Below are 15729 nucleotides of genomic sequence, written 5' to 3'. Positions count from 1 at the left end.
GTTTTTTTGGTGAGAGATTTGAAAACAGCATACTACAGGAACACAGCCACATCAATGTTTATAGCAGCACAATTCACAATAGCTAAACTGTGGAACCAACCTAGATGCCCTTCAATAGAGGAATGGATAAAGAAAATATTATGTATATATACACACACACATACACACACACATGTGCGCGAGCGATGGAATATTATTCAGCAACAAAAGAATAAAATCATGGCAGGTAAATGGATGGATTTGGAGAATATAATGCTAAGTGAAGTTAGCCAATCCCAAAAAACCAAATGCCAAATGTTTTCTCTGATTTAAGGCTGCTGATTCATAATGTGGTGGTGGGTGGGGCACCTGAGGATTAGATGAACTCTAGATAGGGCAAAGAGTAAAAGGGAAGGGAGGGGGCATGGAGGTAGGAAAGATGGGGGAATGAAATGGACATCATTACCCTAAGTACATGTATGAAGACACGAATAGTGTGACTCTTCTTTGTGTACAACCAGAAATGAAAAATTGTGCTCTATATGTGTAACGTGAATTATAATGCATTCTGTTGTCATACGTAACAAATTAACATTTAAAAAATGAAAAAAAAGAATGAAAGAGATATCTGCAATTGCAGTGCCACAAAATAATTTAATTAGGAATAAACTTCTCCAAAAAAAAAAAAAAAAAAAAAAAGGTCTGGGGATGTGGCCAATCCCTGGTACACACACACACACACACACACACACACACACACACACAAATATCCTCATTTTATAGATGAAGGAAATCAGTCAGAGAATGTAATTTGTCCAGTGTTCCACAGTTAATAGCAGGGCCAGTTTTCCAATCCACACTTCCAACTACTCTATTCTACTACTGTCTCTGGAATCCCTCTTTATGGTAAATCTGCCCATTGAGGATGGCATTCATCTTGTTTGTTTTGAGACAGAGTTTTACTACATTGCCCAAGCTCGCCTCAAACTGAATTCAAGTGATCCTCTTCCCTCAGCTTCCAAATAGCCAAGACTATAGACAGCTCCACTATGCCTGAAAAGTAAGTATTCAAGTTAATCCTTGATGATAGTGTTTCTTTGAACCTTTTTTTTAACTTTTGAATATTTTTCAACATTTTTATTGGTGCATTATAGTTGTATATAGTAGTTGGATTTGTTGTTACATATTCATACATACACACAATATAATAATATAATTTGGCCAATATTCCTCCCCAATATTTTCCCTTTTCCTCAATTCCACCCACCCCCATTCTTCTACTCTACTAATCTCCCTTTGATTTTCATGAGGTCATCCCCCTTTCTTTTCCTTTTTACTCTCTAGTTTCCACATACAAGAGAGAACATGTAGCGCTTGACCTTTTGCATTTGAGGTATTTTCCTCAAATGACATAATTTCATTTTTCTTTATGACTGAATAAAACTCCATTGTGTATTTATTTTTATTTAAATTTTTTTAGTTGTAGGGGCTGGGGATGTGGCTCAAGCTGTAGCGCGCTCACCTGGCATGCGTGCGGCCGGGGTTCGATCCTCAGCACCACATACAAAGATGTGTCCACCGAAAACTAAAAAATAAATATTTAAAAAAAAATTCTCTCTCTCCTCACTCTTTCTTTAAAATAAATAATTTTTTTAGTTGTAAATGGACCTTTATTTTATTTATTTATATGTGGTGCTGAGAATCAAACCCAATGCCTCACACATGCCAGGCAAGTGCTCCACCACTTAGCCACAACCCCAGCCCTCCCTTATGTATTTATACCACTTCTTTATCCATTCATCTGTTGATGGAAAGCTAGACTGGTTCCATACTTTGGAGATTGTGAATTGTGCTGCTATAGACATGAGTATGCATGTATCACTATAGTAGGATGACTAATTCTTCAGGATAAATACCAAAGAGAGGTATAGTTGGGTCATTTGGTGGTTCCATTCCTAGTCTTTTGAGGAATCTCCATACTGATTTCCATTGTTGTACTAACTTAAAATCCCACCAATAGTGTAAAAGTGTTCCTTTTTCTTCACATCCTCTCTAGTATTTATTATTGCTTATATTATTGTTTGTATTCTTGATGGCTACTTTTATTGTTAGATATGTGGTGTCTCCCAAAAGCTCCAGTGTGAGACAATGCAAGGTTTAGAGGTGAAATGATTGGGTTATGAGAGCCTTAACCCAATCAGTGAATTAATCCTCGATAGGGATTAATTGAGTGATAACTGGGAGCAGGTAGGGTATGGCTGAAGAAAGTGGGTCCCTGGGGCATGCCTTTGGAGTTTATGTTTTAGGGAGTAGAGACCTCCCTCTTTTTCTTTCTCCTCCCACCTCCTTCCCCTCCTTTCCCTCTTTCTGTCTCTCCTCCCTCCCTCTATCCTCTAATTGTTCTTGTCAGGTTTTTTTTTTTTTTTTTGGTTGGCAAATAAATAAATAAATAAAATTAAAACTTGACTAAAACAGCTACCATTCTGAATGGAGTGAGAGAAAATTTCTCTATGGTGATGATTTGAATTTCCCCAATTGCTAATGATGTTGAACATTTTTTTTTCATATATTTGTTGGAGGTGAGCCTGGGCAATGCATAGATTTATAGTTATTCTTTTGAGAAATGTCTGTTTAATTCATCTGCCCATTTATTCATTAGGCTATTTATTTATTTTGATGTTGAGTCTTTTAAGTTCTTTGTATATCCCAGACTCTAATCCTCTGTCAGAAAAGTAGCTAGCAAAGCTTTTCTCCCATTCTTTCTCCACATTCTTGTTTCCTTTGCTGTGCAGAAGCTTTTTAATTTGATGCCCTCCCATTTATTAACTCTTGGTATTATTTCCTGAGCTTTAGGGGTTTTATTGGGAAATATATTTTCTGTGCCTATATGCTGGAGTTTGATCCTCCATTTTTTTTCCAGGAGTTGCATAGTTTCTGGTCATTCCTAGGTCTTTGATCCATTTTGAGTTGATTTTTGTTCTGGGCAAGACAAAGATCTAATCTCATCCTTCTACATATGGATATCCAGTTTTCCCAGCACCATTTGTTTAAAATAATGTCTTTTCTCCAATGTGTATTTTGGCACCTTTGCCAAGGATCGGTTAACTGCATCTGTGTGAGTCTGTGTCTTCTATTCTGTACCAATGGTCTGTGTGTTTGTTTTTAATGCCAATGAACCCCCCCCCCCAGCTTTTTAAAACACTCTGACAATTTGTGTATGGGTGTATTGCTGGGGATGGAATCCAGAGCCTCCAACCTACTGGGCAAGCACTCTACCACTGAGCTATATCCTCCAACCAAGGACTCTGGAAGTCTTAGTGAACTGGGAAAAGCAGCAATACAAAGAGGAAAAGCTAATCTACAAGCCTCAGGGGATGGGCTCCACTACAACTATTATCTCATACCTTGAGCCCTGGCCATATGACACTGAGTTCTTCAAATGTCTAGTCCAACACTGGGATGTACATAAGTTTAAAATGTACACTGGATTTCAAACTTTGCAGGGAAAAAAAAAAGAATGTAAAATCTTTTTCTTTTTTAATATTTTTTAGTTATTGATGGACCTTTATTTTATTTATTTATATGTGGTGCTGAGGATTGAACTCAGTGCCTCACACATGTAGGCAAGTGCTCTACCGCTGAGCCACAACCCCAGCCTCAATAATGTAAAATCTTATTTTAAAATATTAATTACATGTTGAAATTATTTTATATATTTTGGGTTAAATAAAAGCAAAATTAATTTTGCCCTTTTTTACTTTTTTGAGTTGGCTGGCAAAATTACTTCTGTGGCTTGCAATATATATATATATATATATATATATATATATATATATTTTTTTTTTTTTTCCAGTACCTGGGATAGAGTCAGGGACACCCTACCACTGAGCTATACCCCCAGCCCCCACACCCTTTTTATTTGAAACTCAGTCTCCTTAAGTTGCTAAGACTAACCTCAAACTTTTGATCCTCCCACCTCTGCCTCCCCAGTTGCTAGGAATTACAGGCATGCACCACCATGCCAGGATATTTGCATTATATTTCTATTGGATAGTGTTGGTCTAGAAACATAATGGTACAGCTTGCAGGCACTAGAAATGATCACTGCTTAAATGAAAACCAGGGGGAAAACTATATGCCACCACATAGGTGTATGCCACCACACTGGCCAGTCCCCTTTTCTCTTTTGCTAGACAGGGTGGCACAGGAGTATAATCCCAGCTAGAGATTATCAGCTAGAAGGCAAGAGAATCACAAGTTCAAGGCCAGCCTGGACAATTTAATGAGATCCAATTTCAAAATTTTAAAAAGGGCTGGGAAGGTAGCTCAGTGGTAGAGTTCTTACCTAATATCTTAAAGGCCCTGGGGGGTTCAATTCACAATACTGGTGTAGGGGATCCAGCAAAAAAAAAAAAAAAAAAAAAAAAAAAAAACCAAGGTTGGGAAGTGACAGGAAAACCAAGGCAGAGAACTCCAAATGCCAGGAATAAATGTTTGTATTATAAAAATGAGTTAACTGGAAACTTTTTACTCCTTGCTGCAGTTGGCATGTCAGATGTCAGGACAGCTACAGGCATATGGTGCTTCCAAGCAATTTGGAAAGACCAGGATATAAACAAAATTAGATTATATTGTTTTACCTAACTTTAAAATTTGATGGTTTTCAACAAATGCTATATTGTTCTAGTAAGTGAAACAACAAAATGCAAAGATATGGTAAAGGCAGACTCTCCCATCCATTCTATCCTCTTATGGGACCCAACTATATGTACACCACTATAAAGTATATGCATACACACATACATATATAACAGTTTGTTTACACATACATACAGATTTTATTTTTTCCAAAAATTAGCTGATGCATTGTCTGAGATTGAGAACTAATGCTTTTCTTTCTTTCCCCTTCTTTTTCCCACTTGCATTATACCTCATTCCCTTCCAGGTTCTTTCTCTTACCTTTCTTTCTTACCTCTTCCCAACTCTCCCACATAAAAATACAACACACACACATACATGGGAGGGGGAGACATCATTGAGTCTTTTACAAAAAAAAAAAAAATGGAATTTGGTAACTAATTAGAATAAATAAAAAATAATTAACTAAAAAAATGGAATTTGGGGGTGGGTACTGGGGATTGAACCAGGGTCACTTTACCACTGATATCCCCAGCCCTTTTTAAAATTTTATTGTTGAGAGGGGGGTCTTGATAAATTGCTCCTGTCGGCCTCAAACTTGTGATTTTCCTGCAAAAATCCTGCCTGGCCAACTAATATAGGTCTAATTGTTTTATAAGTTCATATTCCTTATGCTTATTTTGAAAAAAATTCTAGTTTGGGGCTGGGGCCATGGCTCAGTGGTAGAGAGCTCACCTAGCATGCAGAGGCACTGGGTTTGTTCCTCAGCACCACATAAATGTAGACTAAAGATATTGTATCTGCCTAAAACTAAAAATTAAATATTAAAAAAACATTTTAAAGAAGTTCTAGTTTGTAAGAATTCTGTGTTAGAGACATTTTAACTCGGAGGGAGATACTGGGGATTGAACCCAGAACTACATTTTTACCACTGAACTACATCTTCAGCCCTACCTACTCACCAGCATTTTTTTTTTCTTTGAGACAGGGTCTTAGTAAGTTGATTGGGGCCTCACTAAATTGCTGAGGCTGGCGTGGAACTTGAGATCTTCCTGCCTAAGCCTACCAAGTCATATGTGCCACCACTCCTGACACTTTTTTTTAAATATATTTTTTGTCCACTGATTTGATTAATAATATCTTTAGCTATAGTATGTTTTTTTTTTTGGGGGGGGTACTGGTGATTGAATCTAGGGGCACTTAACCACTGAGCCACATCCCCAGCTCTTTTTTTATTTAGAGACAAGGTCTACTAAGTGGCTTAGCCTCATTAAATTTCGGAGGCTGGCATTGAACTTTCAGTCCTACCTCAGCCTCCTGAGCCCCTGGGATTACAGGCATGCCCTGCCACTCTCAGCTAGCTATAGTTTTTATGTGGTTGAGATTTTTTTTTCTTTCATGGCATCTGGATTTCTCATCTTGGTTGAGTCATTCATTCATCAAAATTTTATATAAATTTATTTCTATTATGGCGTTTTCATTTTCTTTCTTGGTTTAAATATCTCCTTCAATTCTTCATTGTAGACCTAGTCTCCCAGATGTATATACATACATTACACACACACACACACACACACACACACACACACATATATATTTGTAGATGGACACAATACCTTTCTAAAAAAATATTTATTTATTTAGTCAGTCTTAGGTGGATACAATATCTTTATTTTATTTTTATGTGGTGCTGAGGATCGAACCTAGTGCCTCACACGTGCTAGAGGCAAGCACTCTACCACTTGAACCACAATCTCAGCTCCAATACCTTTATTTTTTAATGTTATTTTTTAATAAGTTGGGAGAATTATTTTTATATTTTAGTTGTAGATGGACAGAACACCTTTATTTTTATTTTTTTTTTATTTATGTGGTGCTGAGAATCAAACCTAGTGCCTTATACGTGCTAGGCAAGCACCTTACTACTTACAGCCCCAGTCCCTGTTCTAAGATTTTTTTTTCTAGTTGTAGATGGATACAATGCCTTTATTTTTTATTTTTATGTGGTGCTGAGGCTCGAACCCAGTGCCTTCCACATTCAGAGAAAGCACTCTACCATTGAGCTACAAGCCCAGCCTTCTGTTCTAATATTTTTAATGTTTTGATGATTACATTTAAATATTTAGAACTAAGTATATAGCATAATATGAGATAGGGTTTCAATTATTTTAAAATTTATAATTTTTAAATTTTAGGACTAGAAATTTTTTATTTTATAAAAATCTAACTATGTAATCCAAATCAACTACCCTGTAAGTATCCACTAGACATTTTTGAGCAGAATCAAATGATGAAACTAAGGAATTGTTATCCCTGCTTGTCGGGAGCTGCCTTGGATGAACCCACCTTCAAGTCCTGATGCCCTGGGGCTCTGACCAATTACTACATTTTATAGTGACTTGGGTATTATCCCAGCTCAGATAGCAAGGTGTGGCTCCAGGTATAGGCATCACCTGTGGTGGTTGAGTTACACTCACCTGTTCCTTTGTAATCCTACCCTTTTGCCCTTTTGGGGATAGAATGTTCCATGGAACCTCCCTTTGTGTGTTCCTTATTTAAGAATAAAGAATTTTGGTGGCTCTCTCTCTTTCCACGGACTCTTAAGGACACAGAGCTGTCTCAGGAATATTGAAAAGGTATCTCTCTGTGGTTGCATGCTTTCTTTGTCATTTTTTTTTTTGAGTTATTGGAATAGTCAGATTTTGTGAACCCAGCATTAGGTCGCCAGCTAGGATAGACGGCAACACCTGCTATTGTATAATGGTATACCGAACAAGGCAGGCAGTGTGACAGTTGCTAATCAATAGGACTCTGTATACCAGCAAAACTCTTGGAGAGGCCAATAAAATCTGAAACATATTCTCAGAATATAAGCAGGCTGAGGTTGTGGCTCAGTGGTAGAGTGCTTACCTTGCACGAATGAGGCACTGGGTTCGATCTTCAGCATCACATAAAATAAATAAAGGTATTGTGTTCATCTACAACTAAAAGAAGAATATAAGCAAAACCAACCTATAGGGGGAAAAGTAGCCCTTTTGTAAACAAAATAATCATTCCTGATTAATCTTTTCAAATTCTTCATAAGAATTGTATTAGTTTGCTAGGGCTGCCTTAACAAAGTTCTATCTACAGGATGGCTTAAACAACAAAAATTTATTTTCTCATAATTCCAGAAGCTATAATCTGAGATCAAGGTGCCAACAGAATTGGGAGGCTTCTCTCATTGGTTTACACATAGCCATCTTCTTCCTGTCTTCAAATGGTCTTCCTTCTGTGTCCAAATCTGTTCTTGATTACCTCTTTAAAGACTAATTTTTAAATAAAATCACTTTATGAGGTACTGGAGATTAGGACTTCAACATAACAATTTTGGTGAGGACACAATTCAGCCCATAACAGGAATTAATAATGTAGTTTTGTTGTTGTTGTTGTTTTTGGTACTGGGGATTTAAACCAAGGGCACTTCACCACTGAGCTACATCCCCAGTTCTTTTTATTTTTTGAGTTGCTGAGGGCCTTGCTAATTTGCCGAGGTGGCCTCAAACTTGTGGGCCTCAGCTTCCCATGTAGCTGGGATACAGACCATGTGCCAACATGCCCAGCTCATTGGTTACTTCTTTTAAGTAGAATTTTCAAAAAGTTTTTTTTTGTCAAGAGCTTTAAAAAAAATATATGAGTCAGGTGCAGTGGCACATACCTATAACCCAGCTACTTAGGAGGCTGAGGCAGGAGCATTACAAGTTCAAGGTCAGCCAGTTTTTCCAGCTTTTCACTTAATTTTTTTTCTTTTACCTTCTCCACTATACCCTGAAAATCACTGCTGAAGTATACCACTGAAGAGTATGTTGAAAATGTCCTCATTTGGAAATCTAATGTGCTATTCACTGCACCATGGAGCCACCTAAAAAAATGTCCTTATTTGGTAAGAAATAATTCAAACTACACTTACATGATGATGATCTCCAAGCTATCTAATTTGACCTAGGAAAAGGATTCTAGTGACACTATGTTAAACATTTCCTAAGGATCTTACTTAACACATTGTGCTGCTGTGACCAGAAATGCCACATAATGGTGGATAACCTAACATTAACACTGAACCAGAAATATAGTATCATAAAATTTCTCTGTCTACCTTTCAAAAAGCATCACTGAAATCTGAATCCCACCCCTCCACAATTAAGAACCAGTGGTTAGGGCTGGGGATGTAGCTCAGTGGTAGAGTGCTTGCTGAGTATACCCAGACCCTTAGATTAGAGTAAGAAACCTCCCTGGCACTCCCCCTCCCCCAAAAAATAATAATAATAGATAAATAAAGAACCAGTGATTATTTTATTTATCAGGGAACTATGCTCCAGAAGGGTTGAAATGACTTATTTAAAAACAATGAGGGCTGGGGATGTGGCTCAAGTGGTAGCGCGCTCGCCTGGCATGCGTGCGGCCCGGGTTCGATCCTCAGCACCACATACAGACAAAGATGCTGTGTCCGCCAAATACTGAAAAATAAATATTAAAGTTCTCTCTCTCTCTCTCTCCCTCTTTCTCACTCTCTCTCACTCTTTCTTAAAAAAAATAAATAGATTAAAAAAAAAAAAAAAAAAACAACAATGAGATGGCTGGGCACCATGACACATGCCCGTAATACCAGCGGCTCAGAAGGCTAAAACAAGAGGATCTTGAGTTCAAAGCCAGCTTCAGCAAAAAAAACCGAGGCACTAAGGAACTGAGTGAGACCCTGTCTCTCAGTAAAATACAAAATAGGGCTGGGGTATGATATGGCTCAGTGGTCAGGTGCCTCTGAGTTCAATCTCCAGTACCCCTACCCCCAAAAAAAGACAGAGACAGATAAATCTAGGCATCAGATATAAATTCTAAGCTAATGCTCTTAACTGCTATTTTAGAAACCATTAATTCCCATTTTTTTATGTTTATGGATTTTATCCAATATATAATTCTGTTCATTACAACTTTTTTTTTTTGGTTGTTGATGGACCTTTATTTTATTCACTTATTTATATGCAATGCTGAGAATTGAACACAGTGTCTCACACATGTGAGGCAAGTGCTCTACCACTGAGCCACATCCCCAGCCCTCATTACAACTTTTTAAAACATAATAAAACTATAAAAATGAGATAAAAGGATAAAGGATACATTCTCTTTTATTTATTTATATCCCAATCTTATTCCAAAAAAGGCTTACAAAAATGTAGATAATACAGTAATTTTTAAAAAGATTAGAATAGAAAACTGAGAATAAGGAAAATAAAAGCAAGTTGGAACCAAGAATGTGACTAACATGCAAAATACATAAATGGTTGCTGAAGGTGGGGCACAATTTGGGCTTTAAGTAGTCTAGTATTAGCATGAGAAGAAAAAGATAGTCAGTTGAATATTTACTATCTTTAAGGTAAAAACCAAACAGCAATTCAGGAAAAGCACAACTAGATACAGAGAAAATTTATGAACTGTAATGATCAACACCTTTTTACAGACTCAAGTTTTATAGAGATTCATATGGACTGCTGAAGTACAATCCAGAAAAAGCAATTCTGCAGAGACTAACAAAATGCCAATTATATACAGGCAAAATCTGGCTTAATACAGAGACAGAAATAGTAAGCACAAATATACAGGATACTCTCAGACTCTTTGGATTGGAAAAGAGAGTTCAGATATAATTGAAGATATAATGTGGTCTATATAAAAGCAAATTTTTTTTGGGGGGGGGTAATTCCAAGGATTGAACACAAGGGTGCTCCACCACTGAGCTATATTCCTAGCCCTTTTATATGTTATTTAGAGATAGTGAGGCACTAAGAATTCAGCAAGACCCTAAGTTGCTAAGGCTGGCTTTGAATTCATAATCCTCCTGCCTCAGCCTCCAGAGCTGCTGGGATTATAGATGTGCACCATCATGCCCAGCTAAAAGCAAGTTTTCCCCTCAAATATCAGAACTAAAATGAAGTTTTTGAGAAGTTAGTTTAGGAAAATGAAAAAAGAAAGTCATAAAAGATAGAATTATAGGGCTGGGGATATAGCTCAGTTGGTAAAGTGCTTGCCTTGCATACACAAGGCCCTGGGTTCAATCCTCAGCACCAAAAAAAAAAAAAAAAAAAAAATAGAATTGTATGTAAATTCAAGGACCAGGTGATTTTCCTTACAAAAGGGAAAGGTTCTTGAGATACATCTCTAACCTTAAATCTTAAGGTTGATGTATGCCTTTGAATCCCTTGATTTGCCCATAAAAAACTGCATTTTGAGCTGTCTAGGAGAAATGTTCAGCTCACTACTTCTTTTCGTCTTTTGGAAAATATTTTGGTAGCTATTCCAGTTACTCCTAGAGAAGACATTTAATCCTCCCATGTTTTAGTTTCTATTTTCTTTTTCACTTTAGGCTATTGCATTCATTCCCCCCACCTTTTTTTGATATTAATTATTGAACCTAGGGGTGCTTTACCACTGAGTTATAACCCCAGCCCTTTTTATTTCTTATTTTGAGACATGGTCTTGCTAAGTTGCTGAGGTTCACCTTGAACTTATGATCCTCATGCCTCAGCTTCCCAAGTTTCTGTGATTACAGGCATGCACCACTATACCTAGCTCATTTTCCAATTTTTAAAAATTAGATTTACTGACAACTGACCCTTAGCCCCAGTTTTTTGTTTTAGTTCCCCCTAACCCCAGTATTGTGGGTTGAACTCAAGAACATTCTACTACATCCCCAGCCCCCCCCCCCCCACTTTTTTTCCCATTTTGAGACATTCAGTTGCCAAGTCTGGCCTCAAACTTTTCCTGCCTTATCCTCCCAAGTAGCTAGGATTACAGACATGCATCACTATGCCCAACTCCCAGACTCTATTTTTTAGCTGCATATTTAGGTGTTAAGATGCCAACTTTTTAAGCCTTTGAAAAACATATTTCTTCTGACTAGCCTATTAAACATATAAATAGCACCTTTGGAGTCCATGAAGTGTTGTTATTACCCAAGAAAGGAAACATGGCAAAGAAACAAGGAAAGGGAAAGGTAGAGGAAGCCTTTTGCTACAGACTGGAGAAGTGCAACAAAGGAAAAAGTTACCACTCTGACCTGAGATGTTATATAAACCAGTAAGTTGTATGATGGGGAGCTGAGTGCCCAAAGTTTGAACTCTAGACTAATGCCTAGAAGAATAGAATAGTAAGGGGCTACAAAGTCAAAACTGGATCATCAAAGTGGTAATACTGAGTTGGTAATGGAGGAGATCCTCAGGTTCCCAGCTGGGCCCCAATCTATAGTAGACAGGGTCAAGCAGGAACAGAGTGGACCAGGAAGGACTCCAGATCACAGTCAAAGTCCTTGAAGGGGTTGGACTCCAATGGACTGGGCTGAGTATCTTGTGTCTTCATGACAAAGTCCACTGGCTGCTTCTGTAGGAGCTCTGGGTCAAAGGTCACACCCCTAAAGAATGGGTGGACTTGGAAGTGATGTAGATAACGTAGACGGTGGAGGGGGTTCTGGCATAGGAGCTGAAGAGAAATAGAGTATGAAGGATGAGGAATTGGGACAGGAAAGAGACTAAACAAAGATCATGAAAAGGGAGAATGAAGTTCATGGAACTGTGGAGAACAGGAAAAAGAACTCTAAAGAGTAAAAGATTTGTAAAAGGGGGAGAAACAGGCTAATTTGAGGCAAACGTAGAAATAAAGGAGCTAGGATGTGTGAATTTTCAGATGGGAAGAGTGCAGCACTGGTCAAGACTCTGAAAGGATCTGTCTGTTCTGGATGGTGAGGTGATTTAGAGGACCAGGAACTCAGGAATGTATGGTTAGAGGGCAGATAATTAGATTAAGTTGAAGTAATCCCCCAAAACCCCAAAAAATATTAATCAGAGAAATGGGAAATATCACCTTAATGATAGGGCAGTGAATGGTTTAACAGTCAATAAGGAAAGCAGTGCTAACCCTTACCTCATGAAGCAGGAGAGAGAGCTCCTGGTTAAGAGAAGCTGGAATTTCAGAGTCACAGTGGGTCACACTTGCCAACATGGCCACATGATCTCTCTCTGCAGCCACTGGGAACTGAGTTAAGAGGTGGAGGAGGGAATGAGACAAGATTTCCTAAGATCTTCCTTCTTCCCAACACAGGGCAAAGTTCTCTTCTCTGCCCAATACCACTACCAATCTCTCACCTTTCCAGTTGCCAGAGAGAAAAGCAAGACACCCAGGGACCACCAATCAGCAGCATGGTTGTAAGGCCCACCACTCAGGACCTCTGGGGCTATGGATTTGAAAGATACCCATCATGACATCCTTTGGCTATATACCAGTCCAGTATTTACCCACCAGCTTTAGCCTCTCTCACCCATGTATTGAAGAGTGCCACAGATAGTATAGGCTCGGGCTCCCTGGGGCAGGTGGCGGGACAGACCAAAGTCTGTCAGTTTCAGATGGCCTATGAAAGAACATAAGGCAACCATAATAGCACTCTGTTCCACCCCTGATCAGCCATGATAAGGGTATCTCTCATCCTGGGGCTGGGGAAGAAAAGACTTACCTCTTTCATCCAGAAGGATATTCTCCATCTGAAAGATCACAGAGAAGTTATTATTATTCCTCCTCAACTCTTTTATCATGTATACCCTTCAAAATGAAGAAGATGCCCTTACTCAGCATTCAAAGCTATATTTGGGAGAGCCATCACACAAATCCTTGGCACCCACTGGGGCCGCAAGATCAACTGTTCTCAGCTCTCCAACTGCTTTCTTCTCAGACCTGTTGGAAATTCTTATTGAGCCCCCACATCAGACTAAGTGAAAAAGCAATTAACTCTACCTTCACGTCTCGATGGATGATGCCCACGTCATGGAGATAGCCTGTGGATGACAGTAAGCATGGGGTGTACTGAAGTTCTCCTGTTCTTTCCAGTTTCCCTGGTAACCCCTACCTTATCTTTCTCCTTATTCTTTGGCTTCCAGAGTTAATATCAATTCTCTCCTCCCCATCAACTTAATTCTTCCCTTCCCATTTCCCTTTCTTACTTACACAGCACAAGGACCAGCTCAGCCGCAAAGAGACGGATGGAAGCCTCAGGAAAGCAGCCAACAGCAGACCACAGGGAGTACAGATCAGTGCTGCAGTAGCTACACACTGCAAAGCACCAGAAATCTAGGCAATGTTTGGGGGATTACAATGCCAGGGCTCAAGGCATTATAGGCCTCCTATCCAAACTGATATCACCTGCTATTCCCTCTCCCTTTGGAACAGAGAAGTGCTATGAGAAGGGGAAGACAGCAAAGGCAAAATAAGCCTAAAGAGATAGATAACCTTAAGTGGCAACAATGGTAGGTGGACCCTAGGGGATGAGGAAAGAGGCCAGTCACTCACTGATGAAGAGATGCCGTTTTCCCTGCCAGCTGTCCCCCAAGCTGTGTACAAAAGGGTGGTTGATCTGTCTCTAGGGACAAAGAAATCAGGAAGTTAGGAAAAGAACAGTGTCACTGAAGAGAGAGTCAGCCAAGAAACCAGGTTGTGCAAAAATTGAGCAGCTACTTCAACTCTGCATTCAGAGGAACTCAGTAATTAGGACTACCTGGTAATCTTGGAACCAGTATAACACTAAAGAACACACTAGGACATGTTGGAGAGATTTCCCTCACAGAACTTAGAATAATTGTGTTAATAGGTACTAGCTACTTTTTTTTAGGATCTACTTTGGTGTTAAGGTTAAAGCAGATGGGGAGAACAGAACCAGAAAATTTAGAAAAGCTGGTCAAGAATGATGCTTTCCTATGGTTCTTCCCATCATCCTTCCAGGACTCTGTGCATACCTGGATGCTGACCTCCTCTTTGCACTGCCTCAGGGTGTCCCTCTGTAGGACTTTTACCTTGGGTACCACCTATAAAAGGAAAGAGTGATGACTTATAGAGAATCATGCAATTGAATTGTTTATTCCTCCAAAACTCTCAGGAACAAAGATGGGAAGCAGGAACAAGAGAGTAATGTGAAGGAGTACCCAGGCCCCTACCTTCACTGCAAATACAGCTTTCTGGGCACAATCTACCACCTTCAGGACAGTTCCAAAAGAGCCTTTAGCCACAAGACCTAAAATCTATACGGAGAAAGAGAACAGAAAGATGGTTTATAGATTTCCCCCAAAGAGACCCACTCCCAGGGATTCAGATGTCTTACCTTCAACTGCTGCTGCCCCCTAATGGGCCTCATGGGAAACTCTGGTAGAAAGAGGCTGATGAACTGAGGCACTGGCCACTCAGACAAAGGCTTCTCTACCAGCAGTGGGGTCGCCTCTAGGGGCTCCTGGTGTAGGCATTGATGCCCTTGTAGTTGCCATAGTTCTTCCAGACCTGACCTGATGGTCCCCATACCTGACCAGAGGCTCTTCCAGCCTCGGACCCAGGGGCCCTGGAAGTTGTCACCCTGCTGAGAAGCAAGGGAGCCACTCTAAACCTGGCCCTGAAGTATTACAGTTTCTACACATCTTAGTAGGCACTCCCCTCAAATCTCAATCATTAGAGGTACATTTTTGAGTACCAATCAAAATTCCTATTACCCTTGCTTTGTGAGAAGATCTGGATTTCCTGGACATAATTCAAATCCTCTAGTAAAGCAACTGTTGGAATTTTTTTTTTCATGATGCACCGGGAAAACAACCTGTGCCTCAGAACAGGGCTGCAATGCTTTCACATCATAGTCTCCCTGTCCCACCCCCACAATGGGTATCACTGACATGCTAGTAACTAGGCACTTCCTGGGCCTCAGGAGGCCCATGCCTCCTTCACTTTCTCTCAATAGGCTGCCAGAGCCCCCACAGCCTACCTTGTGAGATGCAGTCACCTGGGTGTGTTGCCCCTGCCGACAGCTCACCGCTCCCATTCCCAGCCTCTGCCTCCTCTCTCCTTCCACTAAATCTGCTGTCCCAGTTATATAAGCAATCCCTCCACTGGATGCTGAATTAAACAGGAGCCCCGCCTATTCTAATGTGCACAGACCCATCAGTTTTGGACCAATGTCATACGAGGACTGGCAAGTATCTGTGATAGAACCTTCAGGCACAGAAGAAAAGAGGCCACCCTCAGAGTGGCAGCTATAGGATGTTTCAGGTAGGTGGGGAG

At 39.6% G+C, this 15729-nt stretch overlaps 1 protein-coding gene across 3 annotated transcripts; it reads right to left on the bottom strand.

Annotated features, from left to right (window-relative positions):
• Positions 1 to 8257: 8257 nt before the first annotated feature.
• RSKR (ribosomal protein S6 kinase related) lies at positions 8258 to 15651 on the bottom strand. 3 transcript variants are annotated; one of them, XM_081272967.1, is made up of 12 exons: positions 15434 to 15651; positions 14789 to 15037; positions 14625 to 14708; positions 14427 to 14495; positions 13984 to 14053; positions 13642 to 13746; positions 13432 to 13472; positions 13154 to 13181; positions 12962 to 13051; positions 12789 to 12877; positions 12568 to 12678; positions 8258 to 12126 (listed from the first exon to the last, which is right to left on the bottom strand). In XM_081272967.1, the coding sequence occupies exons 1-12, from the start codon at positions 15488 to 15490 to the stop codon at positions 11905 to 11907; spliced, it is 1215 nt and encodes a 404-aa protein (XP_081129093.1). In that variant the 5' UTR covers positions 15491 to 15651; the 3' UTR covers positions 8258 to 11904. The 3 variants fall into 3 exon arrangements, with proteins under 3 accessions (XP_081129093.1, XP_081129091.1, XP_081129092.1); XM_081272965.1 differs by lacking the exon at positions 15434 to 15651 and having other exon boundaries at positions 13642 to 13764; positions 14789 to 15154; XM_081272966.1 differs by lacking the exons at positions 13642 to 13746; positions 15434 to 15651 and having other exon boundaries at positions 14789 to 15154.
• Positions 15652 to 15729: the final 78 nt, after the last annotated feature.

This window comes from Spermophilus citellus, assembly GCF_964194105.1.
Source record: "Spermophilus citellus genome assembly, chromosome: 17".
Taxonomy (NCBI): domain Eukaryota; kingdom Metazoa; phylum Chordata; class Mammalia; order Rodentia; family Sciuridae; genus Spermophilus; species Spermophilus citellus.
This window is presented reverse-complemented; position numbering and strand designations above follow the sequence as displayed.